General features: G+C 39.2%; 1 protein-coding gene across 5 annotated transcripts in view; it reads right to left on the bottom strand.

Moving 5' to 3' along the window:
• Positions 1 to 25,323, bottom strand: part of LOC121373069 (rho guanine nucleotide exchange factor 7-like) — a 102,760-nt gene that overhangs the window by 71,681 nt on the left and 5,756 nt on the right. For all 5 annotated transcript variants that reach the window (XR_005958028.1, XM_041499530.1, XM_041499536.1 and 2 more), the window contains exon 2: positions 14,043 to 14,725. Coding sequence is in view for 4 of the 5 variants with exons in the window: in XM_041499530.1 (XP_041355464.1) it covers positions 14,043 to 14,108 (66 nt within the window). In the remaining variant the exon portion in view is untranslated. The remainder of the gene's footprint in view (positions 1 to 14,042; positions 14,726 to 25,323) is intronic.

Here is a 25,323-nt window from a genome sequence, read left to right as displayed (position 1 = left end):
TGAATTGCTAGCAGGCTACAGAAATACTTTACCATTAACTGCATGCATTCTACACAACTATAACAATTTTAACTTGGTTCATCTTTCTAAACATGTCACCATACCCACTCTGTTCATTCATGATGCATGAATCGATCCACTCATTCTCACATCTTTTCACCTACCCCTTTTTTCCATTCCTTCATCCATCAACCTTCCTACACCCCACCTCCACCACTACACCCCACCTCCACCAACCCATCCATCCATCCATCCTATACTATGTGCAGCACCCACCAACTCATCTATCATTCAATCCATTCATCCATCCACCATCCTACACCACAAACCCACCAATCAACCATCCTACACCACAAACCCACCAATCAACCATCCTATACCACGAACCCACCAACCCATCCATTAACTGATCAATCTGTCTATCAACAATCCTACACCACCCACCCACTAACCCATTCATCCATCCAATACTACACACCCATGAACCCATTCATTCATTCATCAACCATCCTATACCACATACCCACTAACCCATCCATCAACTGATCCATCTGTCCATCAACCATTCTACACCACCCACCTACCAATCAACCATCCTACACCACCCACCTACCAATCAACCATGTTTTATCACTCACCCACCAACCAATCCATCAATCAATTCATTCATCCATTACCCTTTTTCCAGGGCTGGTAGGCATTGCAAGACTATCTTCTTTGTTGGGCAAGACAATGTACTTGAATTGTGAGGTGAAATTTGTAAAAAAATAAAAATTCTGTTACATGATTCATGCACAGCTATACACAAATGTCCATTTAGAAGGTCTGCCAACTCAAACCTTATTAAACTGATGACTTTATAGATTCCAGCCATCTGCATCTTCAATATTCTGCTACATTCATCTTGTATTTAATCTGACACCCCAAGCAAGACTGGTCTTGATAGCGATTGAAAACCCTGCTGTACACAGGCAGCTGTCCTTGTTTGTGATGGCACGGTCCAGAGTGGGTCAAATAACTACATGTATTTATCAAACACACTATCTACATTCTCATAAATCACATCACTCAATCACACTCAGAAGCTGGGGAATGACATCTGCTAATGTATGTAGGAAGTGATAAGCATTTCAAACATGATATGGAGGATCAAAATTTATTGCAAGCATTTCCAAAGGTAGACATACACTGGTGCATGAAGATATTTATTAAAAAAACAAGGAACATTTTGTTTTCAAAACTGTGATCCATGACATTTCTGGTCATAGACTCATTTGTACTGTTTAATGTCTTAAAATTGTGTAGTGATCTCTGAAACTTGTGTAGCGAATTATGATGCGATACTGAATAAAATGATCCCTAAAATATACATGTTACTTATTGTACAGGTAGGGTGTATACTACCAAATCAAATCCCACAGACGACAATAGTAACATATACATGGCTAAACCTCCTACCTGCAGTGTATCAATCAACACATAAATGCCACGGATATAAATACTACCACCCCTCACACTTAAAGTGAATCAGAAAAATTGGGGGTCAAGCTGCTCGTTTCTGAGATAACGGGTAGCGTCTATGACTATCCTAGTTCTGCACACAATTTTAGTACATTTTTTTACAGGTACCAGAGTTTGACAAATCTGCTAGCCTGATGCCCGTGGCTAGTGGTTTTTAAGTTTGGGCTAGTGAGAAACGCAAAACCACTAGCCCACAGGGCTAGTGGTTTCCACCCCACTCTTTATTGCTCGATCGTATTTTGGGTTTTTTTTCTTTTTCTCTGGGCTGAAATTTCGTTTAATAAATTTGATTGTGACGTTTGTCATCGAATAATATCAACAACGCAATCAGTATATAATAATAATCCACTTGACCACCAGGTAACATGCTATCTCTACATCGCCACAGTTACAGCATGCATTGTTTACTTTTCCCTTTCAAGTCTAATGACATGCGTGTTTTGATTGGTTGGACACGTCACGTGGTAGTTAATCTTGCACATGTTTTAGGCTAAGAACTTGGAAATCACCAATCGCGATGACAGGTTAATCTCAATCAAGTAAACCCCAGTCATGCTTTATATTTCAATGTTTGTTTTATTTACCTATTGTTTTCTAATTTAACACTTCGCTGACATGTGGTTATCAGCAATCAGGAAAACAATTTACTTTAATGGTAACCGCACATGCAATGACTCTGCTTGGCCTATTACATGTGGCGGTCTGGATAATGCGTCACAGCTGCCGATACAAGATGATACTTTTTTTGTTCATCAATTAACAACGGATTAGATGTCGCTGTTATAGTCTTTTGATATCGGTCTGCCATGGGATAATGCCCTGTATTTTAGCAAATGGCATCACCGTTCCTGGCGACACAAATAGTAGGGCCCTAAATGTATAACCCACTACCGAATACACTGAACCATCTATTACCGTGTGTCACACTGTCGTACCCTCATTTAAATTTAATTATTTTGATAGTGGGTTTAGATATCAACCATGCGGCTACTTGACACATTGGTACAAGATGAAATAAAATTGCATTTTTTAAAAAAATTTTTACCCAGATGAAATTATTATTTTTTGCAACCAACACACTCACAGTTATAACCAATCACAGGACTTGTGACAGGCACTTCACTATCAAAAGTTGGGTGCACCTCGAACTTTGACCCAGCTGGAAGTTATTTGGTTTAGTACTACCTGTAGGCAGTGAATTTAGCATGATTTCATGCTTCTGCTAACCCGAGACTTTGGGTCTGAAGCAAGAGTAAAATTATGAGACAGAATCCCAAAGCATGTATACTAAATCATGCTTATGATTCTGGTACAAGGAGGAAGGAAATGTTTTATTTAATGACACACTCAACACATTTTATTTACAGTCATATGGCATCGGACATATGGTTTAAGGACCACACAGATATTGAGGGAGGTAACCTGCTGTCGCCACTTCATTGGCTATTAATTATTTTCGATTAGCAGCAAGGGAGCTTTTATATGCACCATTCCACAGACAGGCTAACACATACCACAGCCTTTGATATACTAGTCGTGATGCACTGGCTGGAGAGAGAAATAGCTCAATGGGTCCACCGACGGGGATCGATCCAAGACCGACCGCACATCAAGCAAACGCTTTACCACCACTGGGCTACATTCCGCCCATGATTCTGGGGGATTCCTAATTTAAAAAAATGTCCCCAAATTCAATGCCCGACATGTAGATCTAAACTTATTAATACCACCATCACACACACACACACACACACACACACACACACACACACACACACACACACACACACACACACACACACACACACACACACACACACACAAACACACACAAACACACACCACCACCATCACCACCCTTCCCCCAAAACTAGTCGTATATCATATGATCCACCTCTAGATGTCTGAAAGTTATTCACTGACATCCGAGCAACACAACACTGGTTATACAGACATTTCCCCAGGATACTTTTAAGGCTCTTACATTTTCACTACCAGTTTAACGCAAATGCAAGTGCCAGCTTTGTTGTCTACGAACATTAGTAATTGACTGTTGTTAAACGAAAGGGTGTCGACGGCCTTGCACCTAATTAGGTATGAAGGACATGTTTCACCTGTTAGAAGTGTGAATACCTGTGTATTATAAAGTTTTAAAAGTTGTTAAGCCAACAGTTGATTGTCACATATAGCCAATTAAAGTGTTGAGGCAACTGATTTAAGGCCCTTACATGGTGTCAAAATGCTTACTTTGTCCCCTACGCCATATTGGCTTTAGGGCAACCTCTGTTATAATGGCAATGTTTTGGACCTTGTATTGATTTAAGGCCCTTACATGGTGTCAAAATGCTTACTTACACACCTAAGGCGTAGTGGCCCCCTACGCCATATTGGCTTTAGAAAAAACACTGTTATAATGGCAATGTTTTGGACCTCGCAATTTAAGGGACTGAGCTATCACTCTTCTGACTCTAGTTCAAGGTGAGTAACTTCTAGCTCCCCTTATCATTATGAATTTATATGGTATCAAATATTTATTAATATAGTAAATAGCTCCTCATAATCTAAGAAGCAATTAATTATTCCCATCATTTTTTTTTTTATCATGCCAAGGTCTGTTTTAAACAAATATATATATATATATATATATATTACTACTGTTATCACTATTATTATCATTATCATTACATGTGTTATTACTGTAAATTAATTTATTAATTTGTTTATTTTTCTTAACTGGATGGGTGGGGCTCGAGGGTGCTAAAATAGTGGTTTAGCTGGCATATGAACAGTCCAGCTCTTGTATCTTCAAACACGTACTGCCGTCAAATCTGTAGTATACACTGAAACGGATAGATTTTACTCACAAACTGTTAGACCCATCACACACATCATTTGTAATCTGTTACATCCATTAGTGATAAAGTTAAATAATCCATGCTGGGAGTATATATACAGATTCAGTAATTAGGTTTTTCAATCTCCCTTCCAAATAAGCCACAAAAGGAAAGGAATGTAAAACCCAAAACACACTGAGGATCAGTCTAGTGAGTGTGGCAAAGACACCATGCATGTCTAATATAGTTTGACATCTTGATCTGTAAGTGTTACATGTTTTCCAGGGCTCGAAACTCACCAAAAAATATGGTGGCCCCAAAAAATAATAATGGATGTTGGCAAATTATGTTAAGAGAACCACGAGCATGATTTTAATGTGCAATACAAATATTAATAGTGGCTCATACATTATAGCTCTAAAGAAGATCGCCAATCTAATATTATTTGGGCGACTAATGCCATTATTTGTTTAATATTTAAGTCACTCAAACGAGACAATGGTTGCATTTGGCGACCTGGCCACTGGCCGTTTCAAGCCCTGTTTTCAAATGATATATTAACTGCATCTGGCAGAATGAAAATAGAGCACATATGAAGAGTTCAGGTGCAAAACGCGATATATCCATTTTTCATTTTCAGTAAAAATGCGGGTTTTAATTGGCGTATATCGCGTTTTAAGATTTAAAAAAACGGGATTTACCCAATACAATTTCATAAGGATCAATCATGTTTTGCAGCAAATCAGCGGGCCTACAATTAGCCCTTACTGACAGACAATAATGGCTTTAACTAAAACCTAGAAAGAAAATGGTTTATATCGTGTTTTGCGCCTGAACACCTCATATATTCATTGTTGTCTAGCAGAGACATGGTGGTGTCTTTTGTTACATTCGATTCAGTGTGTTTCCTTTTCGACTGGTACCATACTCGACAGACCTACATATGTGCATGTAGACATAGCTCTGAAGTGTTTTGGGCCTAATATTTGTTAAAAGAACATCTCAGCAAATTTGAAACTATAGCCATTTGGATTTTAAATGTAACTAAAACTTAGTTCACCTACATACATGTATGGTAAAGACAAAGGGGTAAAAAAAGAAAAAGAAAAAAAAAGTCGATTAAGGGTGATTGATCCTACAACCTACAGCACCAGCAGCATTCTACCACAGGGCTACATCTACATGTACATTAGTGTCATTATATACTCTATACATGAAAACCCATCAGAGCCTGGAGATGGAATCTAAGAGAAACATCAGTGTAATGTGATGACTTGCCATGTTATAAGTATGATAACACCGGACTGTGCTATCTGACTGATATGGACCAGCCCAGCAACTGGGCAGAAACCTACAGTAGGAAACATTGCCAGTGCTGTGTGAAGATGGGGTATCAATGGTACTGATTGTGCCATCTATATGTCTGTATACACACACACCCATAAACAGGATTTATTTCTGGACGGTGGTGGTGGGGGGTAGAGGAGATTAGGGGTCAGTTGTATAACTCTAAAACAAAAACGAAGTTTGTGAGTGTTAATAAATATAAAAGACGTCACTGTTGTAAATATTTCTTTCAAACAGTGGACATCACAGGTCTGTGTTTGTGTGTGGTTGGATGTGCACCAGACTCCCCCCCCCCCCCCCCCCACTGAGTACAGGCCTGACCAAATGTCTGGTCACCAACACACCATATCCCAGAAATCAAAATGGATGTTTCAGGATTTACAACAAAGGGGGAGCAATCACCATCTCAACAGCTAGCACACACCCATAAACAGGATTTATTTTTGGATGGTGGTGAGGGGTAGGGATGGGGGAGATTAGGGGACAGTTGTATAACTCTCAAAAAAGGACGACGACGTGTGTGGTTGGACACCCCCATCCCTCCCCCAACCTGCTGAGTACAGGCCTGACACAGTAAAAGGAATGTTTGCTTAGCAGCACCACAGTACAGGATAGTACCTAGAACAGCCTTTGTTACATCAATTTTGGAACATTGGCAGGAACGAGAAATAGCTAAATGGGGCCCACTGATGGGTATCGATCCTAGGCTGACCATACATCAGGCAATTTACCACTCAGCTACAGGTACATCCATCCCTCACTACAGCCAAGGTGTTTCATACATATGTTTATTATATACATAGCAATGAAATGTATAGATCTACAGAAACCATAAAAGTGATATCCAGTGAAAAGTCATATTTTCACTGTATTTTAGTTGCAGTGAAAATATAGAAATCGTATTTACTGTTTTGTAAAAAGTCATGATTAAAATTATCTCCCTTTGTCTCATTTCTTTGTATTTAAGTTTGATGCTTACCAATGCATCTGATCGTATTTGATTTTTTTTTTTTTTTTTTTTAAAATTTAAACACCTATAAAAAAGGGATATGAAGTGCAATTACAATAAAATATCTAAAACAAATTGAAAGAAATGTTTTATTTAATGACGCACTCAACACATTTTATTTACGGTTATATGGCGTCAGACATATGGTTAAGGACCACACAGATTTTGAGAGGAAACCCGCTGTCGCCACTACATGGGCTACTCTTCCGATTAACAGCAAGGAATCTTTTATTTGTGCTTTCCACAGGCAGGATAGCACAAACCATGGCCTTTGTTGAACCAGTTATGGATCACTGGTCCGTGCAAGTGGTTTACACCTACCCATTGTGCCTTGTGGAGCACTCACTCAGGGTTTGGAGTCGGTATCTGGATTAAAAATCCCATGTCTCGACTGGGATCCGAACCCAGTACCTACCAGCCTGTAGACCGATGGCCAAAACAAATTGAATATGAAGCTAAATAATGATGATACAATGTTCTGTCACTGACTCGATTGAGTGTAAGTTAACTTTCAATGGCGTTCAATTTGTTTTGTTTTTGTGGGGGGTTTTGGAGGGTCGTGTTGTCAGGTATGTTAGCACAGCAGTATTAAATAAATGTTAATTTAATAATTAAATAAAGATCATTTTTTATTTAAATTTCTTTAAAAGAATCTATGGTCAAGTAAATTTTCTGTAAAAGTTCTGTGTGAAGAAATATATCATGGCGTTACATGTTTTCGATAGGAAAAGCGAAAGGTATTAAAAAAAAGCGACAGATATTGTCAAAAATTAGGAAAGATGTACATAATAAATAATAATTATTAAATAGACCATTTCATGGTGTTTTTTTCGAATATGATTTTTATGTCAATGAGTGATGTGTGATAACCATATTTTCATGAATTGCGAAGCAATGAGTAAAAATATGGTTTTCACACATCACAAGTTGACATAAAATTTGTATTTGAAAAAACAACAATGAAATAGCATCTAGACATGTAAACCGGCCTCGGTGGCGTCGTGGTAGACCATCGGTCTACAGGCTGGTAGGTACTGGGTTCGGATCCCAGTCGAGGCATGGGTTTTTTAATCCAGATACCGACTCCAAATCCTGAGTGAGTGCTCCACAAGGCTCAATGGGTAGGTGTAAACCACTTGCACCGACCAGTAATCCATAACTGGTTCAACAAAGGCCATGGTTTGTGCTATCCTGCCTGTGGGAAGCGCAAATAAAAGATCCCTTGCTGCCTGTCATAAGAGAGTAGCCTATGTGGTGACAGCGGGTTTCCTCTCAAAGTCTGTGTGGTCCGTAACCATATGTCTGACGCCATATAACCGTAAATAACGTGTTGAGTGCGTCGTTAAATAAAACATTTCTTTCTTTCTTTACATGTAAATGTAAAGGTGTTTATGTTCTTTATAGTAATTGCAGTGCCTATATCCAATTCAGGTTCAAGCATGCTATCCTGGACACCCAGCCTGCCTACGCAGTACATTAGGTCATAAGAGTTGTTAGACTTGTGTTTAAAATAACACAAATAGAGTCCTATACAAATCAGTAAAAACAGTAAAGCAAAACAATAATCTGCTGGGGAAGACACTTTGAACAATAATTTATCTGTGAGGGAACACGAGGTAGAAGTTCAACAAGGGAAGCAGTGAGAGAGCATGTGGTAGGAGTTGTGTCCTGACAGCACCCAACAACCCGGCAAGGTGATCTGTGTACTATCTGGGGGTTACCATCTACAATTAGCAGGTCCTGTGTGAGACTGGCAGTACCTGGTCTGTATTACATGGGCCGGTGTTGTGAACACACTGCGGCCTGCCTGCCCACCACAGGTACAAAACAGCTGTACCAACAACACTGCCTGCAACTGGTGTATGTGTGTGTAGGGTAAACTGCTAGCAGCTTCTTCAGGTCAAACAGAGGAAAGGAAAAGAATGTTTGTTTAACTACACTAACACATTTTAAACTACGGCTATTTGGAAAGGAAAAGAAAGTTTGTTTAACAACACTAACACATTTTAAACTACGGCTATTTTGAAAGGAAAAGAATGTTTGTTTAATGATATCACCTCAGCACATTTTAAATACAGTTATTTGGAAAGGGAAAAAAATCTTTGTTTAATAAAATCTTAGTACATTTTAAACTGGATATTTTGAAAGAAAATTTGTTTTGTTTAAAGACACCTCAGCACATTTTAAACTACATAACAGGCATTTTGTTTAGTAACACCTAAATACTTTTTAAACAATGGCTATTTTGAAAGGAAAAGAAGAGAATATTTGTTTAATGGCACCTCAGCACATTTCATATCTAACATAAAATGGTTATTTCACCACATGGCAGCACTATTCAGGGAACATTGTGTTCAGTACCGTGTTGTGATTCACTAAGGAAGTGTCAGAGATTGTTACACAATTTTAAAACATTAAACAGTAATTGCTAATCAATTTTTAACTGACTAGAAATATTGTTAATCAAGATTTTGAAAACAAAATGTTCCCTGCTATTTAAGGTAAAACTATTTGGTGTCTGACATACGGTTACATATATTTTAACACTTGGTTTGAAAATAAAAAAAACAAATACCAATCTCAACATATTTACATCAAATTCCATCATCTAAACTGGAGGTACAGTTAAACAGTTAACAGTTTCCTGTGGCAATCGATCATGTACTTTTATAATCAATCATCATACGCAGGTAAGGGGCGGGATGTAGCCCAGTGGTGAAGCGCTCGCTTGATGTGCGGTCGTTTTAGGATCGATCCCCGTCGGTGGTCCCATTGGGTTATTTCTCGTTCCAGCCAGTGCTTCACAACTGGTTAACAAAGGCTGTGGTATGTACTATCCTGTCTGTGGGATGGTGCATATATATAAAAGATCCCTTGCTGCTGATCGAAAAGAGTAGCCTATGAAGTGGCAACAGCGGGTTTCCTCTCTCAATATGTGCGTGGTCCTGAACCATGTTTGACACCATATAACCAAAATAAAATGTGTTGAGTGTGTCATTAAATAAAACACTTCCTTGTTCCATACACAGGTACTTTAAATAACAAAACGATTTGCAGTCCATATATCTTCCTTCTGTTTAGTACCAAAACATTTGCTGTATTTGTAGACACTTTTTTCTGAAGCACATGCTTAACATGTTTATAACACAAATACACCCAAATTACTTGTATTTAGCTAGTGTACATTGTAGGTGAAAAACATAAAAATAGAGATCTAGATTTCTGTCTTTTGTAAGTTTTCCAAAATCAGCAGTGTTGTTTGTGTACACAACCTAGTACTGGAGGATCCTCAGCGTGTTGGGGTTAACTATAGGGAATCTAGACCTCTGCACGGAGCTACTGGTTTGCTACCTCCACATGTGTATCTTGTCTCACGTTTATCTTCGCCATCGTGAAATGTAGCACCAATACAAATCGCTAATGGCTGACCCGTGTACACAAGTATGTACATAAAAATAAAAAATAAAACCCAGATGGGGAGCAAGTACTTTATGAGTCATCTTAAGATACCAAGTGAAAAGAAGTAGGAAGAAATGTTTTATTTAACGACACACTCAACACATTATAATTTCAATTTATGGTTACATTGCATCAGACATATGGTTAGCGACCATACAAAAAAAAAGAGGAAGGAAGTAAATGTTTTATTTAACGATGTACTCAATACATTTTATTCACAGTTATATGGCGTCAGACATATGGTAAAGGACCACACAAATTGAGGGAGGAAATTAAACCCGCTGTCGCCACTTCATGGGCTACTCTTTTTGATCAGCAGCAATTATGGATCTCTTATATGCACCATCCCACAGACAGGGTAGTACATACCATGGCCTTTAATATACCAGTCGTGGTGCTGGAACGAGAAATAGCCCAATGGGCCCACCGACGAGGATTGATTCTAAACCGACCGTATATCAAGCAAGCACTTTACCACTGATCAGTCTACTCCCCCCACACCACCCCCACCACCCCCCCGCTATTGGATGTCAAACATTTGGTAATTCTGACAGTCATCAGAGGAAACCCACCATATCTTTTTTATTTGACATCCAATAGTCAATGATTAATAAAACAATGTGCTCTAGTGGTATCATTAAACAAAACAAAATCTGTTTTGTTTTTTGTTACATCAGTTGTAGAGCACAGGCTTAAAGAAAAAGTAGCAAGCCCAATGGGCAAACCTACAAGGATCGATCAGGGCCAGCTTTACCATTCGCCAAATTCGCCAATTGTAAATTTTAAGCACAACTGACATATTTAATTTTAATTTGGCGAAATAATATATATAAATATATTGATTGACAGTTTCATTAAAATAATGGTAGGTTTCAGCAAATGTTTTTACATAATTTGGAAAAATATTTTGTAACCGAGAGCCTATAGTAGTAACAAACAAACATAACTTAAAAAGCAAAAATTATCCCCATCAACCGACAATAATTTTTATCCAGCAGCAAAAAAACCCCAAACTTGCCTAGCAAAGACTGTATTATACTGCAAAAACATATTAGAATACAACAAAAAGAACAGTTAAAGAACAAGAAGAAAACAGTCAATGCAATACATATAAGATTTCAACAAAAACATCCGAACAAACAGACAACAATTTATAAAACATGTTAACCATGCCTAACACACAAACAGAACTAAACAGTTGTGTGTGTGTGTTGTTGTTTCTTTCACTTTTGTAAACAGCTGATAATGCAAATGGACTGAAAGTACTCCAACAACCCACACAGCGCATGTTATCCATTAACCAAACGGAATGTTCTTTAAGCCAACCAGTCAGGACAGAAAGAATTAATTATTCATTTCCTACAGATTGGACTAGCTTTAAACAACACCTGGTTCTCGCACCTTTTACATACACATACATACCTCTGCAAATACTTGTATGAACGTTTGTATGCACATAAGCTACGTTCACACTTACATCTTAAACTAGTTTAACTACATGTAAACTGGTACAAGTAAACCAGTTTTAAGTGTGAACGCAATCTGTTCACTATTTTGGTATATAGCTAAAACACTTCGGGATCTGGTTTAGTTATGGTGTAACTAAAACAGTTTAAATGTAAGTATGAATGCAAACTGTTTTAGTTAAAACTAGTATAAGGCGGAAGTGACAGTTCCTTCCATCCATCCATCCATCCATCCTTCCTTCCTTCCTTCCATCCATCCATCTAGTAATACATACATATACATGATATAAAGCCTACAATCTGATTAAAATTAGCTCTACTGGGTCTACCAGTAGATCTAACAGCTTTGCGTGGTCTCCCATGTCCAGGTGACATTTCATCTATAAATAACAATTTAAATATCGACCAATTACACTTAGCCTTTTATAGCAATATTCAGGAGCATACAAATTCTAAAAATATCGGGGGAGACTATTTATGCAATAGGCGAACTTGTTGGTCTATTTCAACATTGAGAAAACGGGGAAAAGTGCAGTAATAAACTCTGGATTGTATACTAGTATAAACAGATTTTATGGCTATACTATCACGGTTTTTTTTTGTCTTGAAACACATTTTATGTAAATTTTTATATTGCAATTAGTGTCCGGCATACTTCGTAATTCACCTGAATCATTTCGTATACCCTCGGCATAATGCCGAATGTTTTCAAATTCTTTTCAAATCACTGGCATGATTTTGCAAGTAAGGTTTTGATTGGTCGAATGAAAGGTCAACTGGACATGAGCTCCAACGGGCTGCTGTTAGACCTACATGTAACAGTGGAGCTAATTTTAATTAGATTGTAAAGCTTATATCTCACCTCATCATTATTTGATCCCTTGAATGTGTGCAGGGTCTTTATGTATTCCGTCCATCCGTCCATCCATCCATCCATTCATCCACCCATTCATCCACAAACAGTGAGATATACATATATACATAATATAAAACCTATGTCTCACCTCATCGTTATTTCATCTCCGACATGTTCCACCCATCCATCCATCAACCCACCCACCAATCCATAGTGAAATAAACACGTATATATGAAATAAAACCTATATCTCACCTCATCGTTATTTCATCCATTGAATGTGTGAAGGGCCTTTACATATATTATCTGTCCATCCGTCTGTCAGTCCATCCATCCATCCATCCACAAACATAATACACACAGTGACATATACATATTTATAATATAAAAAATATACCTTGCCTCATTGTTATTTGATCCCTTGAATGTGTGTGAAGGGCCTTCAGGTTTTCTCCGTCCATTCATCAATCCATCCATGCATCCGTCCATTCATCCATAATATAGTGACATACACATAATATAAAGCCTATATCTCACCTCAGCATTGTTTGATCCATTGAACGTCATTCGTCCATACATCCATCCGTCTATCTATCCACCCACCCACAGTGACATACACACAATATAAAACCAATATCTCACCGCATCGTTGTTTGATCCCTTGAACATCATTCGTCCATCCATCCACCCGTCCATCTATCCACCTGTCCATCCATCCACCTGTCCATCCATCCACCCGTCCATCCATCCACCTATCCACCCCTCCATCCATCCACCTGTCCATCTATCCACCCCTCCATCCATCCACCTATCCACCCGTGCATCCATCCACCTATCCACCCATCCATCCATCCACCCATCCATCCATCCACCCCCCCATCCAACCACCCACAGTGACATACACACAATATAAAACCTATATCTCACCTCATCGTTGTTTAATCCCTTGAACATCATTTGTCCATCCACCCACCCGTCCATCTGTCCACCCATCCGTCCATCCATCCATCCACCCATCTATCCACCCATGCATCCAACCACCCACAGTGACATACACACAATATAAAACCAATATCTCACCTCATCGTTGTTTAATCCCTTGAACATTATTTGTTCATCCACCCACCCGTCCATCTATCCACCCATCCGTCTATCCACCCATCCGTCCATCCATCCACCCGTCCATCCATCCACCAACCCACAGTGACATACACACAATATAAAACCAATATCTCACCTCATCGTTGTTTAATCCCTTGAACATTATTTGTTCATCCATCCATCCACCTATCCACCCATCCCATCCACCCATCCATCTTCCATCGATCCACCCATCCATCCAACCACCCATCCATCCAACCACCCACAGTGACATACACACAATATAAAACCTATATCTCACCTCATCGTTATTTGATCCCTTGAACGTGTGCAGGGCCTTGACGTATTTGGGCAGCCCCTCCGACATATTCAACCCATCCATCCACCCACCCACCCATCAATCCATAGTGAAATAGACATGTATACATGAAATAAAACCTATATCTCACCTCATCGTTGTTTGATCCCTTGAACGTGTGCAGGGCCTTGACGTATTTGGGCGGCCCATCCGACATCTTCCTGAACTTGGGTCGTAACGGCGGCAGTGGCGGCGGCACCAGCGGCGTCACAGTTCGTAGGGGAGGCAGAGACTCTATCGGCTCGTAGTCATCCTCGGAGCTGTCGTCATCCTGGAACTCTTCACCCCGTTTCTCTTTGCGGTAGTCGCTTCTATCGCTAGGGTAGTCACTGCGATCGCTCGGAAACGAGTTTGGACAATCGCTGCGATCGCTAGGAAACGAGTTCAGATAGTCACTGCGATCGCTAGGAAACGAGTTCAGATAGTCACTGCGATCGCTAGGAAACGATGAGCTGGGATAATCGCTCCGGTCGCTAGGATACTCACTATGGTCGCTAGGGTACTCTCGCCGATAGTTCGGAATTTCCGGCTGGTCTAGTAGATACGTCCTCCGGTCTACACAGTTCCTCCCGCTGTCGACGTGATTCACAAAATCGTAGGTCGGAATGTCAGGATATTTCGGAACATCACTCGGCAGGTTTTCGTCACGTTCATCGAAGCAGCTGTGTGCTGTCTCTGCGTGGTTGGGTCTGTCGCCAGGGTAGACAGACGGGTAGACAGGGGGGTACTCTACGGGACTGCCACTGGACCGGCTGTGGTGGGGGGTGGTTGAGTCTGTGGACGAAGTAGCAAGAGAAGCAATAAAGTCATTTATTTCATTAACAATCTCGATATAATCGTCACCAAACTCAGTACTACTGCTGCCAACGCCGGCCGTATTCATTTTGTACGTGTGTGTGTGTGTGTTTCAGTATGTTAACGAACATAAAAACAATATATACAGGTACATGTCTGTGTACACATCACTCAAAATCCAGAGTCTGAAACCATTTCACATCTGTATGTCTGTTTTAATTACAAAATGTTGAAAAGTAAAGAACACCGAAAACAGGCGAAACCGTGATCCCTCGAGATAAAATATTTCACATCAATACCTCCGTTTCAATTATAAAATGCTTTTAGCAAACAACAGAAATCTTGATGCCTGTGTATGTCACAAATTGGTAATGTATTGTCACAGCTGTTTGAGATATCCATCAACAAATATCCAAAGTCGGAAATTATTTCTGTAATTATCACTGTTTTAATCATAAAAAGAAGTTATTGAGCAAAGTGCACAGAAACATTCTTGAATTTTAAGTGTTTCTTTGCAGATCTTGAAAAGAGGTTACTAGTGTAATAAATAAAAAAAGCAATGTGTTAATACTTCAGCAAGATTACAGGACTGTTGGTTGCTTATTACGTTACAGCAATACACAGTCATTCACAAGTCTTAGAGTAATTCCATTAACATACATGTGCTATTGGCTGTAACGCATACCGGTATCTGTATACGTGTCCTACAACATATGTACAGATAAAATGTACATATAATTCTGTGTTTTCAATACCAATACCACTTTTCAATTCCAAACTGTTTAGAGGATGTTTTCCAACAGAAGAATATTCTGTCAAGAATCTCTAGCTCAGTTGACTATTTCACAAAGAAACATTTAAATAAATTTTAAAAAACTTGGAGCTTTTAATCTATGATAATCAGTGAAGATAAAGAATATGTTAATTCCTTCCATAAAGAAATGCATCCAATTCTAATTATAACCACAAGGAAATTAGTTTTAATTTGACTACTGTTTTAAGAATATTACATCTGTAGCTTGAAAACAAAATTCACAAGGTAAACAATTTCAATTCAGCTATACATCCAAGGAAGAATTCCTGCCAATTGTACCGCAACAAAAAGAATTCATATTTCCATAGAGAGCACAAAAAAACTCACAAACAATATTGGAGTAGAAAAAACTATAGAGCAAAACTGATAAAAATGTTTCACGATCTTGAAAGTTGAGGTATTACTGTAAGCTTCCTATTAAAGAAATGGAGCAGGAACAATTTTCCATGGCACTAAAAATCAAGAATTCTAAAAAATAAATCTGTATTTTTCATCCCTGTAATCCTAATATGGCAGATTTAACCACTGTGTTCCTTCAACGTACTATTCATTCTATTAAGAATATCCAAAAGTAGTTCACAAGCTTGAAAGCGTTAAGGAAATTCTTTCCAATTTAACAACATAAAAACGCATGAAGTCAAAGGAAAAATATATCCACATAGGAATTCTTCAATTCAGCTACAGGAGCATGTACATGCATCTGTACCAGCACAGCATTAAGAATTTATAAATTATATCCAGAGTCGAAAAACAATATATAAATATATATCCAGAGGGAAATTCTTGAAGTTAAACACAACACTGGTTGATTCCCTAAGAATCCTGTGCCAAGATGTTCTGCCATTCACAAACTGACAGCTAGTTTCAGGCCTTGATACCGTAAAACCATCTCTGAAACCTCAGATAAACCGGTGGCAAACAGTCTTCAGAAATAATCATTTATCTATTCCCACACACAGAAAAAAAAAATCTCCAAGAACACGTCTGCCAGGTACAGCCAGAAAAAAACCCCACAACCACCATCACCACCCGATATGAAATCTGTGTGAAGAAGTCCTATAGGTTTATCAAACTGGATGGAACATGTATATAGTAGTATGTGTGTACATGTATATATATGTATGTGTATGTGTGTGTGACTGTATCTCCTGCAGGTTCAAACATTGAAGTGATTGGTCTCTGAGACACGGGAGGGGGAAGTGAAGGAAGTGCTATTAATAGAACAGCATGAAGATGCCAGAGTTTCAGGACCTATATGTGCAATGTGAACCTATCCCTGGCTTGGCACTCCATCATGTGTTACAGAAAAAGAAGAAAGAAGGAAAAAAAAAAAAAAAAAGAGAGTAAAATTCTGACCTGATAGTTAATGTGTTGTCACATCTGTTTAAATGTTTGAGTATTTTAATTACCAGGAGTATTAACCAAGATTTACATGTACAGGTGTGGTTAATTAACTTGAAATGCAAAAAAAAAAAAAAAAAAAAAAAAAAAAAAAAAAAAAAAAAAAAAAAAAAAGGAATATATTTTTGTAACATATGCTAACAGTAAAATCTGATTCACTTTTTCACTAGTGAGTCATACTTTGTTTTTCTTACAACTATTATGTACCTGTATTTATGTATCGGGGGACGAAATTGGCTACAAATTCCACTGGACCGAAACAAAATGTAAATGCACAATAATTGGCGGTCTGACGTGACAGCAGGAAATAAGATCTCCCATCCCTAGGTGATGTCGACCGGCGAAAATTGGTTGGGATGTCAGTGTATGTTTGGATATATGTATCATTATTATGATGCATCTGTATAATATATATTGGACCGGTCTCAGTGGTGTATCGGTTAGGCCATCGGTCTACAGGCTGGTAGGTACTGGGTTCAGATCCCAGTCGAGGCATGGGATTTTTAATACAGATACCAACTCCAATCCCTGAGTGAGTGTTCCGCAAGGCTCAATGGGTAGGTGTAAACCACTTGCACCGACCAGTGATCCATAACTGGTTCAACAAAGGCCATGGTTTGTGCTATCCTGCCTGTGGGAAGTGCAAATAAAAGATCCCTTGCTGCCTGTCATAAAAGAGTAGCCTATGTGGCGAAAGCGGGTTTCCTCTAAAAAATAAAAAAGGTGTCAGAATGACCATATGTTTGACGTCCAATAGCCGATGATAAGATACAAAATCAATGTGCTCTAGTGGTGTCGTTAAATAAAACAAACTTTACTGTATAATATATCAACCCCTGCAATTTGCAAGGCCATGGAGACTGACATGAAAGTTTTTAATTCTTCACAGCACTTTTTTGCCTCGGGACTACCTGCATATTTATTTGAGGGGTAGCCCAGTGGTAAAGTGCTCGCTTGATGCATAGTCGGTCTAGGATCGATCTCCATCGGTGTGCCTATACTGGGCTATTTCTTGTTCCAGCGAGTGCACCATGACTGGTATATTAAAGGCTGCGTGGCACTGTGAAAATAAAAGATCCCTTGCTACTAATGGAAAAATGTAGCGTGTTTTCTCTCTAAGACTATATATGTCAGAATTACCAAATGTTTAACATACAATTAATCAATGTGCTCTAGTGGTGTCATTAAACAAAACAAACTTTATATTTATTTATTTTCCAACAGCATATTCCTTTGAGTAGATATTTTCTTAATTGCAATTAATACATAACACATAATTTTCAATTTAATCTTTTATACATCAATAAACTTTAAAAAATAACAATTAAAGTAATGTAATTTAATGTTGTGTCTATTACATGCACATTGGGCTATTTCTCGTTCCATCCAGTGGTCCACAAATAGTGTAACAAAGACCATGGTTGTCGTTAAACAAAACAAAGACCATGGTATGTACTATCCTGTCAGTAGCCAGTGTAGTATACTGCATAAAAAGATCCCTTGCTGCTAATCAGAAAGAGCAGCCCATTAACCATACGTCCAATGACATATATAACGGTAATTATAATGTGTTGAGTGCTTTCTTAAATAAAACATTCCTTCCATTACAAGCAATTAAACAGCATGTATATTATGTTGTTGCCAATTAAAGCAAGTAAATTTTGGTCAAGATATTTAGAAGAAACCTACGAAAACCTGTTACATGTACAAAGTTTGTTTTGTTTAACGACACCACTAGAGCACATTGATTTGTTAATCATCGGCAATTGGATGTCAAACATTTGGTAATTCTGACATGTAGTCTTAGAGAGGAAACCCGCTACATTTTTCCATTAGTAGCAAGAGTTCTTTTATATGCTCCATCCCACAGAGAGGATAGCACATACCTCGGCCTTTGATAAACCAGTCATGGTGCACTGGTTGGAACGAGAAATAGCCCAATGGGGCTAACCGACGGGGAACGATCCCAAACCGACCGCACATCAAGCGAGCGCTTTACCACTGAGCTACATCCCTCCCTTACATGTACGTACCTGCCGATTAGCCTTAAGGGTTCTTTTACGCATACTTCAATACAGGAAATCACATGGTTCATGTATTATATTAGTGATAACAACTTATTAAAACTTTAGCTATGTTTGTATTTTGCATTAGTATCCTTTTGTAAATATGACATACATGCATGTAACATGAAGTAGGGAGACTACAATTTAAAATTAAAGCCAGTTTTCTTTAACCACACCACTAGAGCACATTGAATTATTAAGCATCGGCTGTTAAATGTCACACATTTGGTAATTTTGACATATAGTCTTAGAAAGGAAACCTGCTACATTTTTCCATTAGTAGCAAGGGTTCTTTAATATGCACCATCCCAAAGGCAGGATTGCACATGAAAAAATAAATATTATAAAGCAAAATGAAACATGACTGCTACAAACAATAGCCCAGTTGTAAATATATTGGATATACAGTGTGTTAGTTTTGTTTTACGACACCACAAGAGCACATTGTTTAATTAATCATTTGGTAATTCCGACACAGGGGAAACCTGCTACATTTTTCCTAATGCAGCAAGGGATCTTTTTCTAATATGCACTTTCAGACGGACAGAAAAGCACATACCACGGCCTTTGACCAGTTGTGGTGCACTGGTTGGAACGAGAAAACCCCCAATCTAATGAATGGATCCACAAAGGTGATCTGATACTGCTATGCAAGCACCTCAAGCGAGCACTCAACCAACTAAGCTCTAGTAGTCACAATGGCTGCAAACTCAGAACAGTCCCTTTAATCACAGGCTTCATGATCATGAATTTTATAAAGTGATACAGATAGGTTCTGTTTGTATGATACACCAATACATTTTACCACTAATCATGGCAATGAACTGCACCAAACATCAAACCCACCCAACCAGTGATACGGCTACATAATTTAAAATCACTTTTGTAATAAAACGGAGAAGCGCGGTAAACACCAACACTAATGAGAATTAATCTGGTGTACGGCAACCATAATTCCTGGAGGCGACCATTTTATAATGACAAGGTCTGCTGGCTTTCTGGACATGTGAGAGGGGGGGTTATCTCATGTGAGAGGGGGGTTATCTCATGTGAGAGGGGTGTTGTCTCCGCTACTGGCAACCCTACCTGTCTGTACACACTGTACATACTTGTATGTAAGTTAGCTACCAGGTTCTGTCGAACCCTTGTGATGAGTTAGACACACAGGAACACTTGACTTTAGACAGCCGGGGATGATGAAGAATTTAGCCAACACACTCCATTAACGAACACACCATCTGTTTTCCATCTCATAGCGTCCAACAAGAGAGGGGAGCCAGAATGCAATTCACTCATTAGGAAGGAAGGAAATGTTTTATTTAACAACACACTCAACACATTTTATTTACGGTTATATGGCGTCAGACATATGGTTCAGGACCACACAGATATTGAGAGAAGAATGAATGAAATGTTTTATTTAACGACGCACTCAACACATTCTATTTACAGTTATACGACGTCAGACATATGGTTAAGCACCACACAGATATTGAGAGGAAACCTGCTGTCGCCACTTCATGGGGTACTCTTTTCGTTTAGCAGCAAGGGATCTTTTATATGTACTATCCTATAGACAGGATAGCATATACCACGGCCTTTGATGTACCAGTTGTGGAGCACTGGCTGGAACAAGAAATAGGCAAATCAATGGGCCCACCTATGGGAATCGTTCACGGATCGATCGTGCATCAGGTGAGTGCTTTACTACTGGGCTACGTCTCGCCCCTAAGGAAGGGGTAGGGATAGGGGTAAACGCAACATAATTTCTCTGGAGTGTGTAGCAACATCTGTTTTTCATCTCAAATGAAGACAGAGAAGGGATGAAATATTAGAATGCCTTGGCCATAGAAGTTTTTTTTTTTTCAGGGGAGGGGTATTGCTTCTCTGTGGTGGGAGGCAACATCTGTTTTCCATTTCACAATAATAACCTCTTTTTTTTTTTTTTTTAAGAGGATATACTCTGTTAGCAACACTTGATTAGCTACATGTATAATCTGTCCCAAGTTAAAAGTTGGTATGTTATTGTGTTAATTCCCATTCCAGTCAAGGCTCCATGTCTGTATATCAATGACAGTAGTATGTGTCGGGCAAATATATATATGTAATTATGGCAACACAATTATTTCATAATTACACATTTCATATATGTATGTATGTGTGAATGTGTGTGTCTGTGTGTGTATGCATGTGTGTACGTGCATGTGTGTACATATATACATGTGTGCTTATGTGTGTGCATGCATGTGTACGTGTGTGTGCGCACGCGCACGCGTGTGTGTGTGTGTGTGTATGTGTGTTCACAATAACCAGTAACAGTTTTAAAAGCAGCCCTTAACAGTGGTGACTGAGTTTCTTACGTTAACCCATCAATCAGTAATTGCCTCCCTGGGCACACAGCCAATGCTGCATGATGGAACCTTTACTTGTACTTCCGACAGAAAAAACACCAGCAACATGGAAATAATCAAGTTAGACAGATGTTGTATAAGTATGTGTACATAATGAACTTCATAACCATCATCATCATCGCCATCACCATCACCACCACCACCAATACCATCACAATCAACATCATCATCATCACCACCATCATCATCATCATGTGTGTATTTTATTATCATCACAACCAACAAAAGCATAATGTCCATTAGGCCAGACCAATGCAAAGCAATTCGCAAGTTACCAGAAGAACTTTGTTTAACGACACCACTAGAGCACACTGATTTATTAATCATCAGCTTTTGGATGTCAAACATTTGTTAATTTTGACATATACATGTATAGTCTTTCGTAATTTTGACATAGCCATAAAGAGGAAACCCACTACATTTTTTCCATTAGTAGCAAGGGATCTTTTATATGCACTATCCCAGACAGGATAGTACATACCACGGCCTTTGATATACCAGTTGTGGTGCACTGGCTGAAATGAGAAATAAATAGTCCAATGGGCCCACCGACGGGGATCGATCCCAAACACGGACCGCTTTATCACTGGGCTACATCCCGCCCCCTCGAAAGTTACCAAATCCAGTTACAACTTACATGTACGTACACACACACACACACACACACACACACACACACACAAACACACATAGCCACAAAAACACTCTCACACTCTCTCTCTCACATACACACACACACACACACAGCCACAAAAACACACTCACACTCACTCTCTCACACACACACTCGCTCACACACACACACACTTGCTCACAAACACACACACACATACATACACACACACAAACAGCCACAAAAACACACTCTCACACTCACTCACTCACACACACACACACAGCCACAAAAACACTCTCACACTCACTCTCTCACACACACACTCGTTCACACACACACTCGCTCACACACACACACACACACACACACAGACAGACACACACAGACACACACACACACACAGACACACATACATACATACATACACACATACATACACACATACATACATGTGTAATCTTTTATAATAAACTTTAAAACAAAATTCTAATGGTTAATTTCTTCTAAAGAATAGGATGAAGGGCTATCTTTTAATTAGTATTAAGATTGCACATCACCATTAATTACTCCATGCAGTTCAATACAATTTCTATGTCAGAATATATTCTGTGTAAAATACAACACTGTCGAGAGGGTCATGTGACTACTAATTTTAGGGAATTCTCCCAACTAACATGTACCGTGTAAAAAACATCAACATAGGCCGACAACAAAATTTTTCAATATATGGCCCCTATGCCTGACCACCGCCTCATGTTGCTGTTATGCAAGTGGCACCATACCACTTGCACAGTCGTTATCAGTTAGTACTACATATAACAAGTTACTTTGAACCAATGGGTTATTTAAATACTAGAGAGGTCAACCTACGTGTAATGATCAAAGAAAGATTTCTAACAGTATATCAGATTTTGTAGGGTTTTTTTTTATGAGGAACTATTTCCTAAACTGGACTATATTAATGGTATATATTGCCTATGACTGTCCGATAGACACAACAGTACATACCAGCATCATGACCTTTGATGAACATGTATAAGTCATTGGGCATGGGGGGGAAAGAAAAGGTCAGTCTTCAGGGCAATTCATCCTAAGACAAATACTGGCCTTTAATAGTTAAGCCACTGACTGGCAAGGTGGGACGTAGCCCAGTGGTAAGGTGCTCGCTTGATGCACTGTCGGTTTGGGATCGATCCCCGTCAGTGGGCCCATTGGGCTATTTCTCATCCCTACCAGTGCACCACGACTGGTATATCAAAGGTTGTGGTATGTGCTATCCTGTCTGTGGGATGGTGTATATAAAAGATCCCTTACTGCTGTGTTGAGAGCATTGTTAAATAAAAACATTTCATTCTATTGGGTTTGCATCCCGGTACTGGCTCCGTCCAAAAGCAAGTTTAATGACTCCTTAATGGGAAGACCTGTGTATAAGGACACTATCCCGGACAGACAGCCCAGATAGCTGAGGTGTTGGCCCAGGACAGCATGCTTGCTCCGTAACTGGATATAAGAACTTCTCTCTCACTAACAACTAACTCACTATCCCGGACAGACAGCCCAGATAGCTGAGGTGTTGGCCCAGGACAGCATGCTTGCTCCGTAACTGGATATAAGAACTTCTCTCTCACTAACAACTAACTCACTATCCCGGACAGACAGCCCAGATAGCTGAGGTGTTGGCCCAGGACAGCATGCTTGCTCCGTAACTGGATATAAGAACTTCTCTCTCACTAACAACTAACTCACTATCCCAGACAGACAGCCCAGATAGCTGAGGTGTTGGCCCAGGACAGCATGCTTGCTCCGTAACTGGATATAAGAACTTCTCTCTCACTAACAACTAACTCACTATCCCGGACAGACAGCCCAGATAGCTGAGGTGTTGGCCCAGGACAGCATGCTTGCTCCGTAACTGGATATAAGAACAAAAATATCAATAAATAACAACAAATTCTCAATCTATCTTTGAGCTAGAGTTACACGTACACATGTTGGCTCTTTTCTCGGGCCTTCTCGTTCCAGCCAGTGCTCCACAACTGATGTAACAAAGGCTGTGGTATGAACCATCTGTGGGATAATGGATTAAAGTTTGTTTTGTTTAACGACACCACCAGTGCACATTAATTTATTAATCATTGGCTATTGGAAGGAAGGAAGGAAGGAAGGATGGAAGGAAATGCTTTATTTAATGACACACTCAACACATTTTATTTGCAGTTATATGCCGTCAGATATATGGCTAAGGACCACACAGATATAGAGGAAACCCGCTGTCACCACTTCATAGGCAGCAAGGGATCTTTTATATGCACCATCTCACAGACAGGATAGTACATACCATTGACTTTGTTACACCAGTTGTGGAGCATTGGCTGGAGCATTGGCTGGAACAAGAAATAGCCCAATGGAGCCACCGATGGGAATTGATCCTTAATCAACTGTGCATCAAGCACACACTTTACAACAGGGCTACGTCCCATCCCCGGGTATTGGATGTAAAACATTTGGTAATTCTGACACACAGTCATCAGAGGAAACCCGCCACATTTTTCAATTAGCAGCAATGGATCTTTTATATGCACTTTCCCACAGACTGGAAAGCGCATACCATGGCCATTGAACAGTTGTGGTGCACTGGTTGGAACGGGAATCAGTTGAATGGATCCACAGAGTTGGTTCGATCCTGCGATGCAAGCACCTTAGGTGAGAGCTCAACCGACTGAGCTGAATCCTGGACCCTAGTGTAACAAAGGCTGTGTTATGTACTGTCTGTAGGATAATGCATATTAATACTGAGCTATTCATAGAAAAGAGTAGCCCATTATATCATGGCAACAGATTTCCTCTCTCATTATCTGTATGTTCCTTAACCATATATATATATATGTCCAAAAAACATTTGTTTTGTTTAATGACACCACTAGAGCACATTGATTTATTAACCATCAGCTACTGGATGTCAAACATTTGATAATTATGACATATATAGTCTTTCGGAGAAAACCTGTTACATTTTTCCATCAGCAGCAAGGGATCTTTTATAGGCACCATCCCACAGACAGGATAGTACATACCATGGCCTTTGATATGCCAGGTGTGGTTCACTGGGTGGGCCCATTGGGCCTATACCAACGGGAATCATGTATCAAACGAATGTTTTACCACTGAGCTATATGTATGTCCCACCACTGGTCAAATCTTAGAAAGAAAAAAAGAAAGAAATGTTTTATTTAATGATGCACTCAACACATTTTATTTACAGTTATATG

This window comes from Gigantopelta aegis, chromosome 1 (assembly GCF_016097555.1).
Source record: "Gigantopelta aegis isolate Gae_Host chromosome 1, Gae_host_genome, whole genome shotgun sequence".
Taxonomy (NCBI): domain Eukaryota; kingdom Metazoa; phylum Mollusca; class Gastropoda; order Neomphalida; family Peltospiridae; genus Gigantopelta; species Gigantopelta aegis.
This window is presented reverse-complemented; position numbering and strand designations above follow the sequence as displayed.